The sequence below is a fragment of the Rhinolophus sinicus genome, linkage group LG09 (genome assembly GCF_036562045.2).
Source record: "Rhinolophus sinicus isolate RSC01 linkage group LG09, ASM3656204v1, whole genome shotgun sequence".
NCBI classification, from domain to species: domain Eukaryota; kingdom Metazoa; phylum Chordata; class Mammalia; order Chiroptera; family Rhinolophidae; genus Rhinolophus; species Rhinolophus sinicus.
In genome coordinates this window covers 45,861,128-45,879,136 of record NC_133758.1, presented here as the reverse complement: position 1 = coordinate 45,879,136, position 18,009 = coordinate 45,861,128, and the positions used below count along the sequence as shown (strand labels likewise).

At 37.8% G+C, this 18,009-nt stretch overlaps 1 protein-coding gene across 24 annotated transcripts in view; it reads left to right on the top strand.

Moving 5' to 3' along the window:
* DLGAP1 (DLG associated protein 1) overlaps nucleotides 1–18,009 on the top strand; it is an 860,924-nt gene that overhangs the window by 625,962 nt on the left and 216,953 nt on the right. For all 24 annotated transcript variants that reach the window (XM_019755703.2, XM_074340269.1, XM_019755707.2 and 21 more), the window contains one exon: nucleotides 4,369–4,583. In XM_019755703.2, coding sequence (XP_019611262.1) covers nucleotides 4,369–4,583 — 215 coding nt within the window. The remainder of the gene's footprint in view (nucleotides 1–4,368; nucleotides 4,584–18,009) is intronic.

Genomic DNA, 18,009 nt, shown 5'->3' with positions numbered 1-18,009 from the left:
GTAGTAAGCTGGATTTAGTCTGTGAGCTATAGTTTGCTGACCCCATATGTAAATGATACATACTATAGATATCACAAAGGAGATCAATTTATGCTGGAGCAGTTGGAGGAAGCTGTGAGATTGCTGAAATCAGCCGCTAAGGAATATTTGAGATGGGCACAAGACTCTAGGAGACTTGGCCCCGCCCCCTAGCCTCTTTTCACTTCCCTGTCCTGCTGGCATGTTCCTGCCTAGGCTTTGATTACACCAAGCTTATACTCATCTAGAGACTTCACACTGGCAGATCATCCTGCCTGGAAGTTCTCCCCCAAGCTCTCCTCAAGGCTGGCTCTTTTGGTCATCAGATCTGCTCGCAGATATTACCTCTTCAGAGCGGCTTCTCTGAGGAACAAGTTAAAGCAGTTCTCCCCCAGCCCCTTTGTCACATCACCCCATCTTATTTTCCTAATGACATGTATGGTTTCTGAAAGTACCTTGTTCTTTTATTGGTATATTTGTCTATTATCTACTTCTTCCTGCTCTCCTAGAATGTAAACTCAATAGCATGGACCAACATTTGTACTGTTCACTGCTATATATTCCCGGCACTCAGACAATGGCTGGAAGATAAACAAGCAAAAATACTTGCGTAACTAAAAGAAGAAGGGAGAGAGGCAAGGAGAGAGGAAGGGGAGGGAGACACAAAATGTAAGCATGCCTCATTTAGTGGTGTTTAATTTTATTTTGTTCTGTGACCTAATAGACTATAGCCGTCATTAGAATGGCTCATCATTTTGTGCCCAGGATATTATTTAATTAAGAAAACATTTTCATCCTGTAATTAAAACACTTCGTTTTGGTTGTTCCTTGGTCAGAGGTAGGTCTCCTGTACTTCTGAATGATGACATGTAGTTTAAGTTACAGACTGGCTACACATAAAATTTAAAAATGCACACTAATCCTCATGTCATTGTATCAAAAATAAAGCTGTTTATTGGAGCCTAATGCTTCTCTAATCCATAACTATTTTAAATCTTACTTTTATTAGATTGATTTTATATATTACTGGTTTTTTTACCATTTGTTGGGTCCAACCATCTCCTAAGCTGGTGCAGATAAGCAAGACAGCCGGTTAGCCTGTCATCAACAAGTGACCAGGCTGCTTTTCTATCTGCTCCAGCTTTCTTCTCTCACCAAGACTTCCCTTAAACTGCTAGGACCAGTAATAATAAAGGCTTGCTCAGACAGCTGCAAGGTTAGTTGTTTCTTTGTATTTCCCTAAATCCTTCTTCTCTGTGCAATTAAAGCAGAAAGATATAGCAGCCTTTGACTAGATCACAATAGTAGCTGCAATCACAGGAGTCTCCTTTCTTTCCAAATAAAGGGGAATGACATTTCACACCCTAGGCGCCTTACAAACTGATGTGCTTTCTTTAAAAGCTATGTACCTGAACACACTCTCTTCTTTTGCTTTAGAGTTTCAGAGACTTGGAATAAAAACTGTGGCTCAATTATAGCAATTTTGCCGGCCCTTCATGTTCAGCAACAGTATTTTTCTTCTCCAAGGTCCTGACTTCCTATTTCTTTACATTTTTCCTAGAACTGATTTCTGCATTATTTTATATGTAATCTTGCTCTAGACTACCTGTCAGTATAAATAATGTATACATTTTTAAATTCCATTCCAATGTAAGTCATTTTCATACAACTTCTTAGCTACTGTCATTTGACAACTATGTTTAATTAAAAGGTATACAGATTAAATACCTCCCAGCTGGTTCTCTTCACAATAATCACAGCCTGTTTCCAGTACAAGTCCAAGTTTCTACCATAAAGTAACATTGGAAAAAAAACACCTCACCAGAAATTTGCCACGTTTTGTTTCATAAGTGATGTGAGCTAGCACATGTGTCCGGAGAGTGATGCTTAGGAGCTGTACATGGGTGCTGAAGACTGGTAATGTGTGTATCATCTATGATCCTTAGCTGTACTAGCGTAATTTATCAAATGTAATATCTAAGCCAATAATGAGGCTCTGAACATGATCAGATCTTTGCAGTGAGTCATCTGCTAATTGAAAGAAAATAAGACTGTTCTCAACATTTATAATTTCCCTCAGAAATCTCTCTTGTTGCTATAGTGATATTGATGCTTTTTAGCTAAAAAAGTAAAAACTTTGCATTATCCCTACCATAATTAATAAATGGCAAATGCATCAGATGTAATGGATTCCAAAGGTGTCATGGGACTATAGTTGTTCAGTTCTCTAGGTGCCACTGATCATAACCTAGAGAGACAGCCTCAAATAGTGGTCAACAGCAAGGTCCCGCTGGCTTGGAGCCCTGCCCTTTACTGGGACTTATGTAACTATATAGCTGGGACTTATGTAACTATAAGTCACATAACCTCAGTTTCCTCAATTGTAAAACGGGGATAATAATAATGCTACCCCTCAACTGTATGGATCCAGTGACAGCATTTATGAAGCATTTAGAACAATGCCAACACCTAGTGATCACAATCTAAGAATTTGTTTACTAAAATAAACAAGCCACACAGTGAAGCTTAATCACACTTTATCAGTATTAGAAGCTATTAACTACTGTTTTCAGGTCCATGAGTAGTAGCATCTCTACAGTATGATTTTTTCTAGATACAATCTTTAAAGTTATATAGATAAATTTATAATTTAAGGGGAAAAAATAGTGTGTTTTTGTTTTGGGGTTTTTTTTTTTTAGTAAAACATCTATTCTCACTTCCTAGAACCTATAATATTTAAAAATCTATCTAATATGCGTATGTGACATTCTGGTCTATTTTCTTAACACTTACATTTTTAGATTGATGTGTTATTAATCATAAAGTTGGGATTAAGTAAATTCTAATTTTTGACGTTAAACCAAAATGTCTTGAGTCCCAGTGCTGCCATTTACCAGCTATGTGTTCTTTGGCAAATTTCTTAAGCTTTCTGAGCTCCTGCTGCTCATCCAAGAAATATAGAAAAAATGCACAGTTGTTGTGTTGATGGAATAAGGCCCCATAAGCAAATTGCTTAGCATAGTTAAATGTTAATAATAGATAATCAGTAAATAGTTAGAATCAAAATATTATCTACCTTTTTATCTTCTCATTGCAAACTTAGCCAATTCCAGGAACCCTTCCTGGAACCTCCTCCATCACCATTATTGTCCGGAGAGTAATGCTTAGGAGCTGATATTGATAACTCCTGTTTCTATTGTCTTTTTGTACATATTCCATTTATAACACTATATCTTAAACTTGCTAACACGTTGATTTGGAACCGTTCCCAAATTTATTTATGCTTTATCTTCTCATCTTTGTTATAAACATGTTGAGGGCAAGAACCAGTCTCCTCATCTTTTTAAATTAAGCCCTGTGCACTGCAGGCTGTTTGTTACTTCCTAATGAGTATACAGTGATAATTATACATTTATTTTACCAAGTGGAAGAGGAATGAGATCCTAGGTTGAGTCTGTGTGAGTGGAAAATCTAAGGGGAACTGCAGAGAAAGTCATAAATAAGTCCTTGATAAAATAGTGTAGTGCTCTGTTGAACTCAACAGAAATAATTGTAGAAAGGAAAAAGAGCAGTGTACTGAGAACTTTATCTTCTACAGTACCCACAATTAGGGACTTAGAGTAGGATCCAACAAAGCAAGGTAAAAAGAATGGTTCCAATAATGGTACAGTAGTAGCTATACCAGGTAAGTAGAGAAACTCTTAAGAGATTGTGTGTGTGTGTGTGGAGGCAAAAAAATATTTGAATTAAGAAATGTCCTTAGCTTTCATGACGATATCACTTTCATGAAGAAAGTACTTTAAAGAGTGCTTTAAGCAGATCTATGGATGCTGAATCAAATTAAGAGGGGTTCAGAAAGAATAGGCGATTGGGAAATCAGTGCTGCTGGTATCAACCACCGATTTAGGAAGAAGAGAGATTGGATAGGAGATGATAGAGACAAGTTTCAGGAAATATGTGGATAAAACTGAAACATTCTTAAATTTTAAATGACTATTGAAAACAAATGATTGAAAAGCTCAAACAAAACCAGACTCCTTTCCAACAGCATTCTTATGCCTAACTCAGTTATTATCAGCATGAGAAAACTGAGCAGTATAAGTAAATCAGAGCCAATGATTTTGATTTTCCCTAATACACAGATCGTTTGTAAAGACTGACACATGGATTTACATGTATTCAAAATATTTTCAAACCAATTATTGTAAAACACTATTATTGAAATTTAATGTCTAAAGTTTTAGATATTTACCTGTATTACCCATATTCAGAGTCACATCAAAAAAAAGGGAAAATAGAAAAATGTAGGATTTTATTTAAAAATGAATAATCTGTTTTATATCTGAATAGGTTCCTCAAGATGAATGGACAGGGTATACCCCTCGAGGTAAAGATGATGAAATTCCATGCCGAAGAATGCGGAGTGGCAGCTATATCAAGGCCATGGGAGATGAAGACAGTGGCGACTCAGACACTAGTCCCAAGCCTTCTCCCAAAGTTGCTGCACGAAGAGAAAGCTATCTCAAGGCTACTCAGCCATCCCTTACAGAACTCACCACACTCAAGTAAGTGATTCTAAAACTACACTTCTGGTAGTCCAGCAACTTGTATTATCACCTCGGATCAGATTGTGTGACTCCTAGAGCAAGGGGACAGAAAACATTCTATAGATGGGGCAGTATTGATTTTGACATTAGGTCTGACTGGTATACCCCAATGCTTTTAAAAACATGGGCACCCAGGTGTACTCTGCATTGATCGTAAGCTGAACTCTCAACCTCCAAGGAGAGTTTGAAATAATCCAGAATGACTTCTGAAAGGAATTAAGATTTCTGATCAATGAGATGATACATGTAGTTCAACTCTTGGACATTTGTTCACCCACTAAATCTATGAGGGAATTCTTCCTTAAAAGACCCTTGAATTTTTCAGATAATTGAGCAACGTAATAGAGCAGATTATTATATTTTTTTTGCTAGTTCAAAATACTTTAATATGCCACTTAACACATATGTATATACACTTCTTTTTTTTTTACTTTTTTTATTAGTTTCCGGTGCACAAAGCAATGCAATAGTTAGACATGTATCATTTATATCCCTCACACTGTGTCAACCCTCTTCTCCCCATCCACTATCCCTCTGACATCACACACAGCCATGACATTTCCACTGTCTCTATTCCTAATGCTGTACTCCGTAGAGCAGATTATTTTGAAGAAGCTTATGGAATGTGGCCATGCTTGAAAGTTGGGTGGTATGTGAAGGTTCTTGATACACGTTTTTAAACTTGGGCACTCAATGCATGTTGTATTTTGTAAGACCTTAAAAATGTTCTTTTGTTTTGAAAAATATAAGTAGTCCTTGCCTCTATTTGTGCTATTTGTAAACAGAGAATAACTTTACAAAAGAAACTACTAAAATTGATTATTTTAAGCAAGGCTATATTTAATTTTTTAATATTACTTATGGAGAGTAAATCAGAGCCTTGGAACATAGCATCATGTGGCTCATCATCTGGACCTGAAAAATATGTTATGGATAATTAGTATTTGTCAAGTACCTTTGATTACATATATTCAGGAAATATATATTATTATTCGTGCATTTATGTTACACTACAAAATAAAATATTAAAATACAAGATAAATAAAACAGAAAAAGACCAAAGCCATGAGATTAAGGAAAACAGATTATTAACCTAGAACACTGAAAAGCAGATGGCTATTCAATGGTGGAAATTTATTTAAATAGCAAATTACATTATGTTTTACAGAGTGGACAGGGAGAGTTACCCTCATCTACTTTTTTTCAAGTGATCATGTGAAACCACTTTGGATCATTTCAATAAAAATAACTAATACCAGTGACCTTAGTAAACCAACCCAAGAAAAGAAGCTCTTCTTCCTTTCCTTTGGTTTCCAGTTGCCCTCCTCTTTGCCTTTATTTCTGCATGTATTTGTTTCCTAGGGCTGCCATAACAAAGTACTACAAACTGAGTGACTTGAAACAATAGAAATTTATTTTCTCATGGTTCTGGAAGCTAGAAGCTGAAATCAAGGTCTTGGCAGGGCCATGCTCCTTCTGAAATCTGCAGAGGACAATCCTTCCTTGCCTCTTCTTAGCTTCTCTTTGTGGCGTGCCATCCTTGGCATTCCTTGGCTTGCAGCTGTAAGTAACATTTTCATCTCTGCCTCTGTCTTCATGTGACTGTCTTCTTATGATACCTGTCACATTGGATTAAGACCCTCCCTAGTGACCTCATGTTAACTTGATTAAACCTGTCACACCCTATTTCCAAATAAGGACAAATTCACAGGTGCTATTAGTTAAGACATATATGTGTGTGTGTGTGTGTGTGTGTGTGTGTGTGTGTAACACAATTCAACTCATAACACTGCCATGCAAGGTAAAAGTTGGTCATGGAAATGACAAATTAAAATAGGTATTCACTGCATTTGGCCACACCTCACAGAAGCTCAGAAAATTAAATATTCCCAGTTTGAAAAGAACTGGTTATGTAATAAAGGCAGTGGGGCAAAGGTATGAAATGAGGGTGGCCGCAGATCCTTCTGGCAAATATTTTCTATAGACTTGAAAGTATCTCTCTACTAGAGACAAAAATAGGTAGTCACAACCGTGGCATCAATTGATATCTTCCAAAAGATTCAAAAGAGGGAATTCTTTGGGCAAGAAAGTCTCTTGGACCTTCAGAATCTCAGTTTTCCCATAGCAATGGGACTCTACAACCTCCAAAGTCCTTTCCAATTCCTTAGTATCCTGTTAGTTTAAAGGGATGCAGTTGTCACATCAGCTGAATGACATGTTGGGTCTTCCATGATGAGGAACAGTGACAGTGACTGCTGCTATTCACAATAGTACCCAGGTATGAAGACAACAAGCCCTAAGGAAGGTGAGGAGAATGCTCTAAGGAGGCTGAGGACAGGGGTATGTGCAGCAATCAAGTTCACAATTGTGCCTTGGAGCTACACTCCTCAGAGCTTCACGGCTGTGGGGTATCTACTCTGAAGTCATTGGAACTCTATATTTTTCATTTTGCCTTCTTTTAATGCCCTGCACCTCATTTTTATAGCCATCATATATTTCTTCTATGGCTCAGAAGTTTTAAGACCAGAAGGAGGCCAACACTGAGAGCGGCTAAGCTGATGGTAGAAGGTCAGCACTTCAGGAAGAGAAAGTACTCATTGAGCAGAGTATAAGAATGACTGCTATTTTCTTCCTCTAAACCTATGGCAATTTGAAATGATAACCAATTTACTGTGGGACACCTCACAAACTGAAAAACTTTTCTTGACTTAAGATAGGATTTCACCAAACCACCTCTGTTGTCCCCTTGTTTAGCAGGCAAGAAAACATCTGACCATTCAAACATGTCTTTCTCCTCTGTGCTACCATCCCATTCCCCAGACCTACTCCTCATAGTTCTGTTTGTCTCTATTAATTTCTCCCTTACCTGCTTTAGAAGTTCTATTTCTCATTACAGTCCATCATCTTCAACTACATATTAGTGATTTCTAGTTTAATGGAATTTAAGGAGATACACAAGGAGAAAAGGAAAATACACCATGGAGGCAAAAATTCAGTATGACATCATTCATAATCATGCTGTCTTTTATTCTTTGATGATGTTTTGACTAGAGATCATTATTTTTCTAGAAGTTTGAAGCATTCAGTCTCTCATGAAAAAATGATCCCCATATCCTAGAATTCTAGTTCCCCAAAAAAGAAACTATATTTTTGTTCCTACTTCTTTGACATTTAAGTCAATTTTTTTTTCCTCCTTCCTCCTCAGCAATTCACAGCTTTAGGGATGAATCATAGCCATGAACCAAGATAACTAAAATTAGCCAAGTGAGATTGGGGCAACATTTTGTTTGAGGTTTTCAACTCCTATCTTCTCTCAGAAATGTTGGAGAGAAGGGACTCATACACTTTCATGCATTGTTTTTCTTTTCCTACCCCTTTCCTTTTTTCCAAAAGTATCTAGAGGATTTACTTATGAAGGTGGTTTTCATTAGCTACTTAATATAAGTTATTGTGTCTTCAGACATAGAAGGCCTACGGTCAGTTGAACATTCTAGAGTCAGAGGTAGTCTTGAGACATGAACTCCGTCTTTGGTCTATAAATCTCCTGTAGCTACTATCTGAGGATCATTATTTCTTTCACTCCCTTCTCTTCTTCCACAGCTAGTAATAAATCCCTTCATCTCACCATAGCCTTTCCTGATTGATTTGTTATTAGCTAACAATAAACTTAAATGGCATGTCACCTAAGAATATTATTATTTTCAAAAATAACTTCTGAATGTTTAATAGTAAATCGTCAGGCAAGTAGAAGAGAGATTTGGGGGCCAAAGTTTCCTCAAAGTATGTCACCACAGCTCTGATAAAGAATTTAAGTATTTTACTTGGATTTGCTGTAATATGCTATTTATTCTGGAACTGCTACCATGATTAGTTAAAACCATGTCCAGATCTCACCTTGGACTTTTTCTTTTCAAGATACTGTAGAAAGGAAGAACTTTTTAAAAAATAACATTACATGAGCTGTCATTTAAAAGACTCCAAAGTTAAATGTCCATTAATCCTAGGCAAATAGCACTTTAAAATCTCTTCATACTTCTTTATCCATTCATCCAAGCACGAAGAAATATTCTCTCCTGGAAGAAATAGTCAGTCTCAAAAAAAGAAAAAAAAAGAAACACATAAGCCATGGGGATTTAATCTACAGCATAGGGAATATAATCAATAATATTGTGATAGCGTGGACAGTGTCAGATTGTTGCTAGATTTAACTCTGATCATTTCTTTAGGTATATAAATGTTGAATAACTATGGTGTACACCTGAAACTAATATAATATTGTATCTTAGCTATATTTTAATAAAAATCTTTGGGGAAAAAAAGAAATAGTCTCTAACATTATAGACTTGTGAACTCCTCTATAATTGATGAGAAGGCCCCAGACTTCTGTGCATATTTGGCTCTGGGGAGGACTAGTCAGATCTCCTAAAAGTTTTGATAAAGTGTCTAACAAAAGGCTTCGAGAAGGTTTATTTTCAATCTAAATGCCTTGAGGGCAGAGAGGATGGTTAATTCTCTTTACTTTCATTCTTTCCCTGATCCTGAACCATTTTTTTAAATAAATTGGTAAGATATTAAATAGCTCTGTGGCTTTGGGCCACTGGATTACCCCAGTTAAATGAGAGGCTTGGGCTGTTAGCATGGATGGCTCCCATCACAACTCTCCTTGCCCAGGCTCATGGCAGACAGCATTAGCTGATCCCAGCATTAATGGATCCCAGCATCCTTCCCACTGAGCAGCATCCATAATCTCTGAGGAACCTTTCAGCATGAATGTGTTTAATTGTAAAGATAAGGTGCAGAAGAACTGGCAGTTCACTATTTAAAGACAAAAGGAAGTCGTGTTGGTAAATAACATAATTTGAGAAGAGATAGGGTGTTCTTCTTCACCTTTGATTCTGGAGATTTGAAATGAGTCAGTTCTACATCAGGAACTCCAAACTGTAGCCTCTTTCTGGAGTCTCTTTTTTTCATTATCTTTGTATAAGTTTATTTCTCCTTTTTTTCTATCTAAACACACTGTATCATCTACCGGTTCCTCACATTCCACATGCCCCTCCTACTCACCTGCGGTTCCACTTGTTCCTTCTCTTCCAGAAAAAGGAGAGGGGGGTGGATCCAAAGATGGGAGCATGGGAATTGTTTTTTTCCTGAGGAAGTGAACCATATTTAAGAAAATGGCAATATGTATCAGCCCATGTTTCTCCTAAGTGCCTGAAATGTTTCTGTTTTTCTTTGTTGTCTGCTTTCCCAAATGTTGTGCCATTCCCGTCTACCTATCCCTCTATCCCTCGGTATGAATGTAACATATAGTAGCAAATATTGCTTACAGTGGGAAGGTGAACAAAATAATACAACTCTACACCACAAAATTTTGTATTTATAACCTCAGAGATATAAACTCAGGATAGTTTCCCATCCTTCCCTGATCATAATACTTTCTTACACTATCCTCTATCTTCTCAGCTTTCCCCACTACTTTCCAAAATAAAAAATAAAATAAAGTTTAAAATAGGTAAACTCACTTACTTTCTCCTAGACAAGTTATCTACCTTTGAACCTCTTCCTAGAAATAAACCTGGTTAAAAAACAAACCAAACACAAACTGGTGTAAGAAATTGCCTATTACGTTCAGCCCCTAATTGCCATGCCCACTTTTTTAAAAATCAGTCCCTCTTTGGGGTCTGAATACTCCGCTCCAATGAGATGGCCTGTGTGGGTAAGTGGAATCTGAACTCTATTCTGGCCTCTTGCTATGTAAATGCCTGTTTAAGAAGGAAACCTGTGTAGATTGAACTGCACCTACAATGACCATGACATCAGAGAGGAAAACCCTGCTTGTATGTCTTTGAGGGAGGTGAAAAAAAATGAAAGAAAATTCAGATATTTTTAGAGAGAAGGAATGGAGAGTTTAAAACATAGGAGAGAGCTTTAAGTTTGAGTGAGGTTCTGAGTGCCTGCCTGTGCTGATGGCTTTACATTCCTTTTCCCCACTCCCCCACCATTTAATCACAACTCTATATTAGAGATTTCCCCCACTTTACAAATAAGGAATCTATACCTTAGAGAGACTAAATAACTTGGCCAAGGTTACATGAAACTAAATGTCAGAGCCATGATTTGAGCTTAAGTGCTGAAAGCAAAAAAGTTAAAAAGCTGAATGGAATGATAATTTACCATGACCACAGAGATAAGCTATGTAAAAGGGGTTTAAAAATGGAAGAGAAAGTAAGATCAACTGGGTGTGAACAACTGAGAAGTGGTGCCCAGAAAAAAAGGCATTCAAAACAGATTCTGAGAAAGCAGAGTAGATTTGAGGGAGGTGTCAGGAGCTGCAGTGAAGTAAATTCTGACCCTGAAGTGCAATCGGGCAGACATGCAACTAAAACAGGAAGGACCTTGAGAACATCTTGGCCCAGTCTTGGCCTGGGGTAAAGGAAGGAAGGACCAAAGGACCAAGGTTCAGAGATAAATGAGGTGTTAGCTGATGGAAGTCACAGGGAGAAGTGATGGTTTCTTAGAGCTTGGGTTCAACTTGGTGAGGACTATGGAAATAACAAATGCGGTACCTGTATCTGTTCTATGGCTGTACAGTGTATAAGCTGAGTCTTCTTCATATGACCTGGCTATGTGTGGCCGTGTAAACAAGGCCTTAAAGACAATGGAGAGATGTGAGCCAGGGAAGACTGTAGAAGAGGGTTCTACTAAGTTTCTTCACTCCCCTTAGGTGGTACCGATCAAAAATACTACCCATTGTCCTGCCAGGAAAACTTCTGTTTGCAAAAAGCCTTAAAATTCTTACTTTGTCTGTCTGCTAGCTACCATTCCTTCCATTTAATAGCTATGTTCCCTGTTAAAGCGCAGACAACCAGGTAAAAAAGAATACCCTAATTAAAAAGAGAATACCCTAAATACAGTCAGAAATTGTGTTCATGTAATCACTCATTCATTTATTCATGTAACAAACATTTAGTACCTTTAATATTGAGTTACTGTGTGAGACATTTATACCTTGCTTTCAACAAATGCATTAAATGCTTTATTATAATCTGGTTTTCCAGGGTCACGTGGAAAATACATGTTCATATATATATATATATATATATATATATATATATATATATATGCTATAGAAAGTTAACTCTTGTTTATATCAATTGGCCTATGGTAAAATTGGTTTAGTTATAGGTTGTTTTGCTTAAAGTCGCAGAACCTATCAATGACATGAGGACTTACTGTATATAGATGTATTCTACAATCTAAAAATAGCAAAAGCATGCACTATAGAGAGGAAAGAAACTTAAAATCCAGAGGTTGATTATATTAAAGTTGATCAGAATTTTTTTCTGGTCAGAAAAATCTACTTTACCTGGCATGGGTAGAGCTTTCTTTCTTTTTTTTTTTCCCTTAATTTCAGGTTCATATTTTGTCGGCATAGTTCAAGTTACTGGCTTGACTTTTGTTTTATATCAGTAGAGGAATCCACCTTATGCACCTCACATGGCAACACACTGCAGGCATGAGAAAAACCACTTTAAATGGAAGCCTAGGCAGACATATTAGGAGCTGCCTCTAACCCTTTTTGGAAGCAAACTGGGTGTAAGTCCTAAATAGGTGTATCTTTATGGAAGATGCATATAGAATAGCAAAACCATCAACATTCTTATATATGAAACAGGAAGAAATGAGATCAAAACAGCAGCCCAAGGAATTTAGGTTAGCTGTAATGAAGAACTTCCAACAGCAAAGTTATTAATTATTGAATAAATTGATTTGTGGATTTTGAGAGAAACTTTTCTAGGCATCTTTTAAAACAACCTGAACTGTATTTCTCTGAGAGCTTTACTAATTCTGTTCAAAGAATTTGATGTAAATACAAAATATCTGAATGAATCGTTCCAGCCCATGGAGTCTAAGACTTCAGCATAAGACCAGCACTGTATTCTTACCATGTACATTAATCCTATATTTTTAATCTAAGCATGTAGGAAGATGAGATTTCAAGGCACCGAATAATTCACTACTCTTGAAGTACATCACTTCTTTTCCTGACTTTCATTTCTGTCAACCGAATTACCACTTTCCTAAATTCAGTCTTGAAACATTACAGCTCACCTCTCACTTCTTCAAGCATTAAGGCTTCACTCTTTGTCACTTGAATGGTTGCAATAGACCTATTTTTCTTGCTGCCACCAGTCTCTCTCTGCAACAACTCCTTGAACTTACTACCGGTTACTGAGAAATCATCTCTGAATCCATTTTGTCTGTACACATCGTCCTGAACAGCATTCAGAGTTTCATAGTTAAGACTCCATTCTCCTTTGCGATCTTCTTTTTTGCTGTCCCCTTAACAAGGATTCTATGCTTCAATCAACCGTTGTGCTGAGGACCTATTTTGCTGGCTTTGGGACTGCTAATCAGAATAGGCTAGATTATGCTGGGAGTGAAAAACAAATCCAAACCACAGAGGCTTCTAAAACCATTTATTTCTCACTCATGCTGCATCGTGGGTCAGGAGGGAATTCTTCTTGCCGTGGTCACCCAGGACCAGGGTGTGGCTGCACCACAACAACAAAGTCACCAACGCAGGGCAAGAGCACAGGGTCTTTATGTTTCCACTCACAGGTAGTCCAGGTCACCTCCATTCCCATTTTATAGGCAAAAGCTAGTGGCACAGCAATGTCCATCTTCAAGAAGGGCAGAGAAGGCAATCTTACCATCTGCTCAGTACATGAACACACAAAATTATTTTGCAAGCAGCAATAATGACTACCAAAGTTTATCTTCTGGACATCAAATATCTGGCTCACTCTATCTCCTGCAAGCAAAATATATTCATGCCCTACCATCACCATCAAAAGGAGAAAACCCAAATGCCCTCTCCTGGTCCTATCTTAGACCCATCAACCTCAAAGTTTGTGGTATGTGTAAGTGACGTGTGATGGTCTGTACGGCAGGGAATGATACACTATAACAGCTTTGTCTAGTCCAGTTTGCCTCCTCTGCATCTGAAGACCTGCAACTCAAAAAGTTAAAGTATCTCACTCCCACACATCCAATATATAATGGCAAAATGTCCACAATGAACACCCCCACTCAATAAGAAGATGGAAGGTAACAGTAGTCACTGGTTCAAGCAATTTTGCAATCCCACTGGGTAAGATGTTCAGACTCTCTACTCTGGGAAGCGGATGTTTCTTGATTAGGCTATAATTCTCCTCCGTGGGAACATCTTCCTTGTTTGTTGTTCTCCATGTCTCCTAGCTCCCAGCTCTGGGAGAGTCTTCCATTTCTATTATCCTCCCTGACCATATCCAAAGCACACATCAGAGAAAGTGTGCTCTTTGGAGCCCAAGAGACATTTTAGGACTACTTTTATTACCATGTCTTTTAATTTAGTTGAGTGGTTCTTTTGGTAGTACAGCTCTCAGAAGACTGTAGTCAGCTTATCTATTGATTCCAGTGAGTTCCATGTAACAATCATCAAGCTCTCAGAACGTTCTAGATACAATGATCATTTCTGCTCTATTTGTTTGTCTTCCCACCCCCATGCTTCTCTGTTTCTCGGATACTTTCAGCTTATCAACTTATTAGCTGCTTTCCTCTGAATCATTTTATCTAATCAAAAGGATTTACTTAATTACAATTTCATTGTGAAACTCTGAATGCTTTTGAGGATTATGTGCATAGGCAAAATGGATTCAGAGATGATTTCTCAGGTTTGAACAATGGGGTGAGGTGGCCCTGTCCTTAATTTGGACCTTGCCATCATGTCTTCATCACTCAAAGGCCTTCTCAGGTTATCTTTTACAAATTGGGTTGAAATCAGTTGCTTTTCCAATCCTGCAAATCCACAATTGTCCAGCCTGTCCTTATTCCCTTTCATTTCTCGTTGCGATCTAACCAATTCTTTATTGAGTTTATTTCAAACTGTGAATCACCTTGTTGAAGGCTACCAATAGCAACCAACACATGCTATTAACACTGTGTTTTGCAACTACTTTTGCTGGATTAGGACATCCTTTATTATATCATTGACCTTCCAAGTTGTTGTAAACAAGAACAATTCACCTTCTGCATAACATGGATCAATATGTTTCAAGTCTTTGATAACAATTACCTTGTTGCCTGCCAAATCCTGAAACCACAGCCACATATTTTAGGGTATTTTATAGTTGTTACATGAGTACCCCATTTATGGTACCAATCATGTACTAGCTAGAATAGGCTAGGTTACACTCTTAATAAACAACCCCCAAATCTCAAAAGTTTCTTTCTTGCTTACAATATCTGTCCATCATGAATTGGTAGGAGGCTCTGCTCATTGTAATTACTCCTATGCCCAGAATAGAGGGAATAGGTGCCTCCATGGTTACTGAATCAGAGAACAGGAATGTGGTGAACTGGCACAATCTCCTGGAAGTGATGATACACATCACATTCGCTCACACTAAAGCCACACTAATATCAAAAAGACGGAAAAGTGCAATAGTACCACATGTCCCCAAAATGGAGTGCTGGCTATATTTGGTGAACAGCACTAATAGTACCTCATGGCCCTTGTTTATGCTGTCCCCACCTTATACCCCTGGAATGCCATCTCATATGCATTTATTCATTCAATAAAGACTTACTATAGCATGTTGCTCAAGAGCACAGGCTCTGAGGTGAGATTATCTGGGTTCAAAGTCACAGCTCTGTCACTTCTAATTGTGTCACTGTGGGAAAATCATTTAACCAGTCAGTGACTCAATTTCCTCATCAGTTATGCAGGGTTGATAATATTTCCTACCTCGAGAGCATTTGTGAAGATTCAATAAGATAACATATGTGAAACACTTAGAACAGTGCCTAGCACGTGTAAGTGCTCCGTACATGTTAGCTATTATCATCAAACATTTTTTTTGGGGGGCCACTTACTATGTAAGCATTGGGATACATTAGCAGTCTGCATTCCTAGCATAATAGAACTTAAAATCTAATACAGGAGAAAAATAGGAAAAAAGTCTTTATTCTTATCAATCTTTCTCTCAAATTTGACTTCACTCTGTTGGCTGTTGTTATTCCTTCCTCCTAAGAACTCTAAAGCACTGTGTTGAAACATTTCTCAAGGTAGTTATAGGCTTCTCTCACACTTGTCTATTTTCTCTGTCTCCCATGTCGAAGGGGGTTCAAACACCGTCTGAACTAATGTTTGTGAAGCACTTGGCACAGCCCTGAGGAGATGCTGAATGAATGCTAACTCACCATTACACAGTCCCTCCATGCCTAAGGTGCTTGAACAGTAGCTTCTCAGAGTAGCTTTAATCTGTAGTTTTTGAGTTGAATTGTCATCATACATCTGCCTGGTACCCTTTGGCTGTGTCTGTACTCACTCAGACTTTACCCTCCCTCTGCTTCGGAATCTGTGATTCTCTGAAAGCCTCCCTGTTCCTTCTCAACCATACTTAGCATTGCCAGCCCACCTGGAGACTCAGAGCTCAGTCTGGCAGGTACACATTAGAGTGTTAAAAATATCTATGCAGCCATCCCTAGTATTGTCATCTACTCTGAACATTAGCATATTTTCCTCAGTTCACCTGGGGAATCCTTGTTCTTTCGAGTTCTATGAGAAGAAGGGGAGTGGCTACAAGAAGTCAGCATTAACTATTCCTTTTAGAATTGGAAAAGCATCCTCTTCAATGATCATATTAACTAGTTATCATCCTTTCAAATTTATTTGTGAACCCAAATAAACCAATGAGAAGGAAATATATTTAATCATTTATCTTGATAACTAGTAATATTTTAATTTTCTTCCAATCCTATTTTTCAAGATAAATAATTATAAATAACAGTTTATCAAGTGTTTTCAATATATCTCATTTGATCCTCCCAACGGTCTCAGAAAGAATTTAGAATTGAAATTTACCAACAATTTACAGATAAAGCAAGGGTTTTTGCATGGTTACGAGTGTCGTGAGGTAGAGCCAGGCTCTGGACTGGATATTAAGCGCCAGCTTTCTGCTTTCCATTCCAACTTTTTTCCTCCCACTGCCTCATGGAACTCTGGGGACTTTTCCCTGAACAAGACTGTCTTTACCATCTGGACATCATTTCTGACTTCCAGCTCAGAAACATCTTTTAGTTCTTTGGACCACTTCTCTTTGTAGAAAAAGCGAGAGCTCCAGGCGTAGATCCAGGTTACCAACTGCATATGAAATTGCCACCACCTCGGTAGCATCATCCCTGTGCCAGATTGCAACAGTCTGCTGTGGGTACAGGCACCTGAGAAGATGGGGCTAACCTGAGAGCTCATATCTGGAGAGCCTGAAATTAAAAAGCCAAGGCAGAAACACTTTCTCTTGTTTCTCTTGCTCCCTTCCACTCAGTGAACAAAGGTTGTGTTGGAGTTTTAGAGTGAGAGAAGCTAAGGGTTTAAAGCCGGCCATGTTCATCAAGACTGAGACTGTGCTCTTCTTCACTGAATGGGACCACGCAGCAGCATTCACTAGGTCCAATCAGCCAACAAGAGCCAATGGTGTGGATCTTTTTCCAACTCCACACTTGGTTTTGTCACCCTGATAGCTTGATATTGGCCATGATGGGAATATTTACACCAAGGAAATCAACAAACCCTACAAGTCAGACATTTTTCCTCCCAAAGAGTTAGTTTTTAAACATTTATCTGTATGCCATTGAACATTATCTTCATGTAACCTTTCTTTAGATATAAGATGTAAGAAAAATCTCAGAAACAAAACTGGAAGGAGCCTTAGAGATGATTCCAACCCTGTGATGTTACAAGTGAGAAGGTGGAAGCCCAGAGAAGAGCAGTGACTTGCTTAAACTATTCAGCAAGTTTCAGGACCCAGGTCTTCTCACTCACAACCAAGAATTCTTTCCAGAAAAATCAAAGTTTTCATGCTGCTACATTCCCTGAGGGAGACAATAGAAATATAAGGATCTATCTCTACTACATATATATGATTAATTGCCACCAAGAGTGAAGAAAACAATTTTGTACAATTATTTGTTTCAAAATAACATTGTGTATTTCTAAATGAAAATTTAGTCTGAGTTACCTCAGACTAAAAGTGCTGTAATTCTTAAAAAAATAGAAAAGTTATTATGAAGTAGAAATAGCAAGGGATGGCTTCATAAAAGAAAAAGGATACAACTTGGACTTTGAACTCAGAGGCAGAAGACTGGGGAGGAGGAATGTATTGAATATGAAGAAACGAAACTGACTGATACATGTGAAGGAATATGTAAAAATGGGAAGTACCCTGGGAAAGTTGTGAAGACATTTATAAGCAAGAGCCTTAAATATCCAGAAAATTAGTTTTGTTTTAATCTAGTTAATGATAGGGCATCTTTGGTGACAGACAAGGAAAATAAAGTGGTG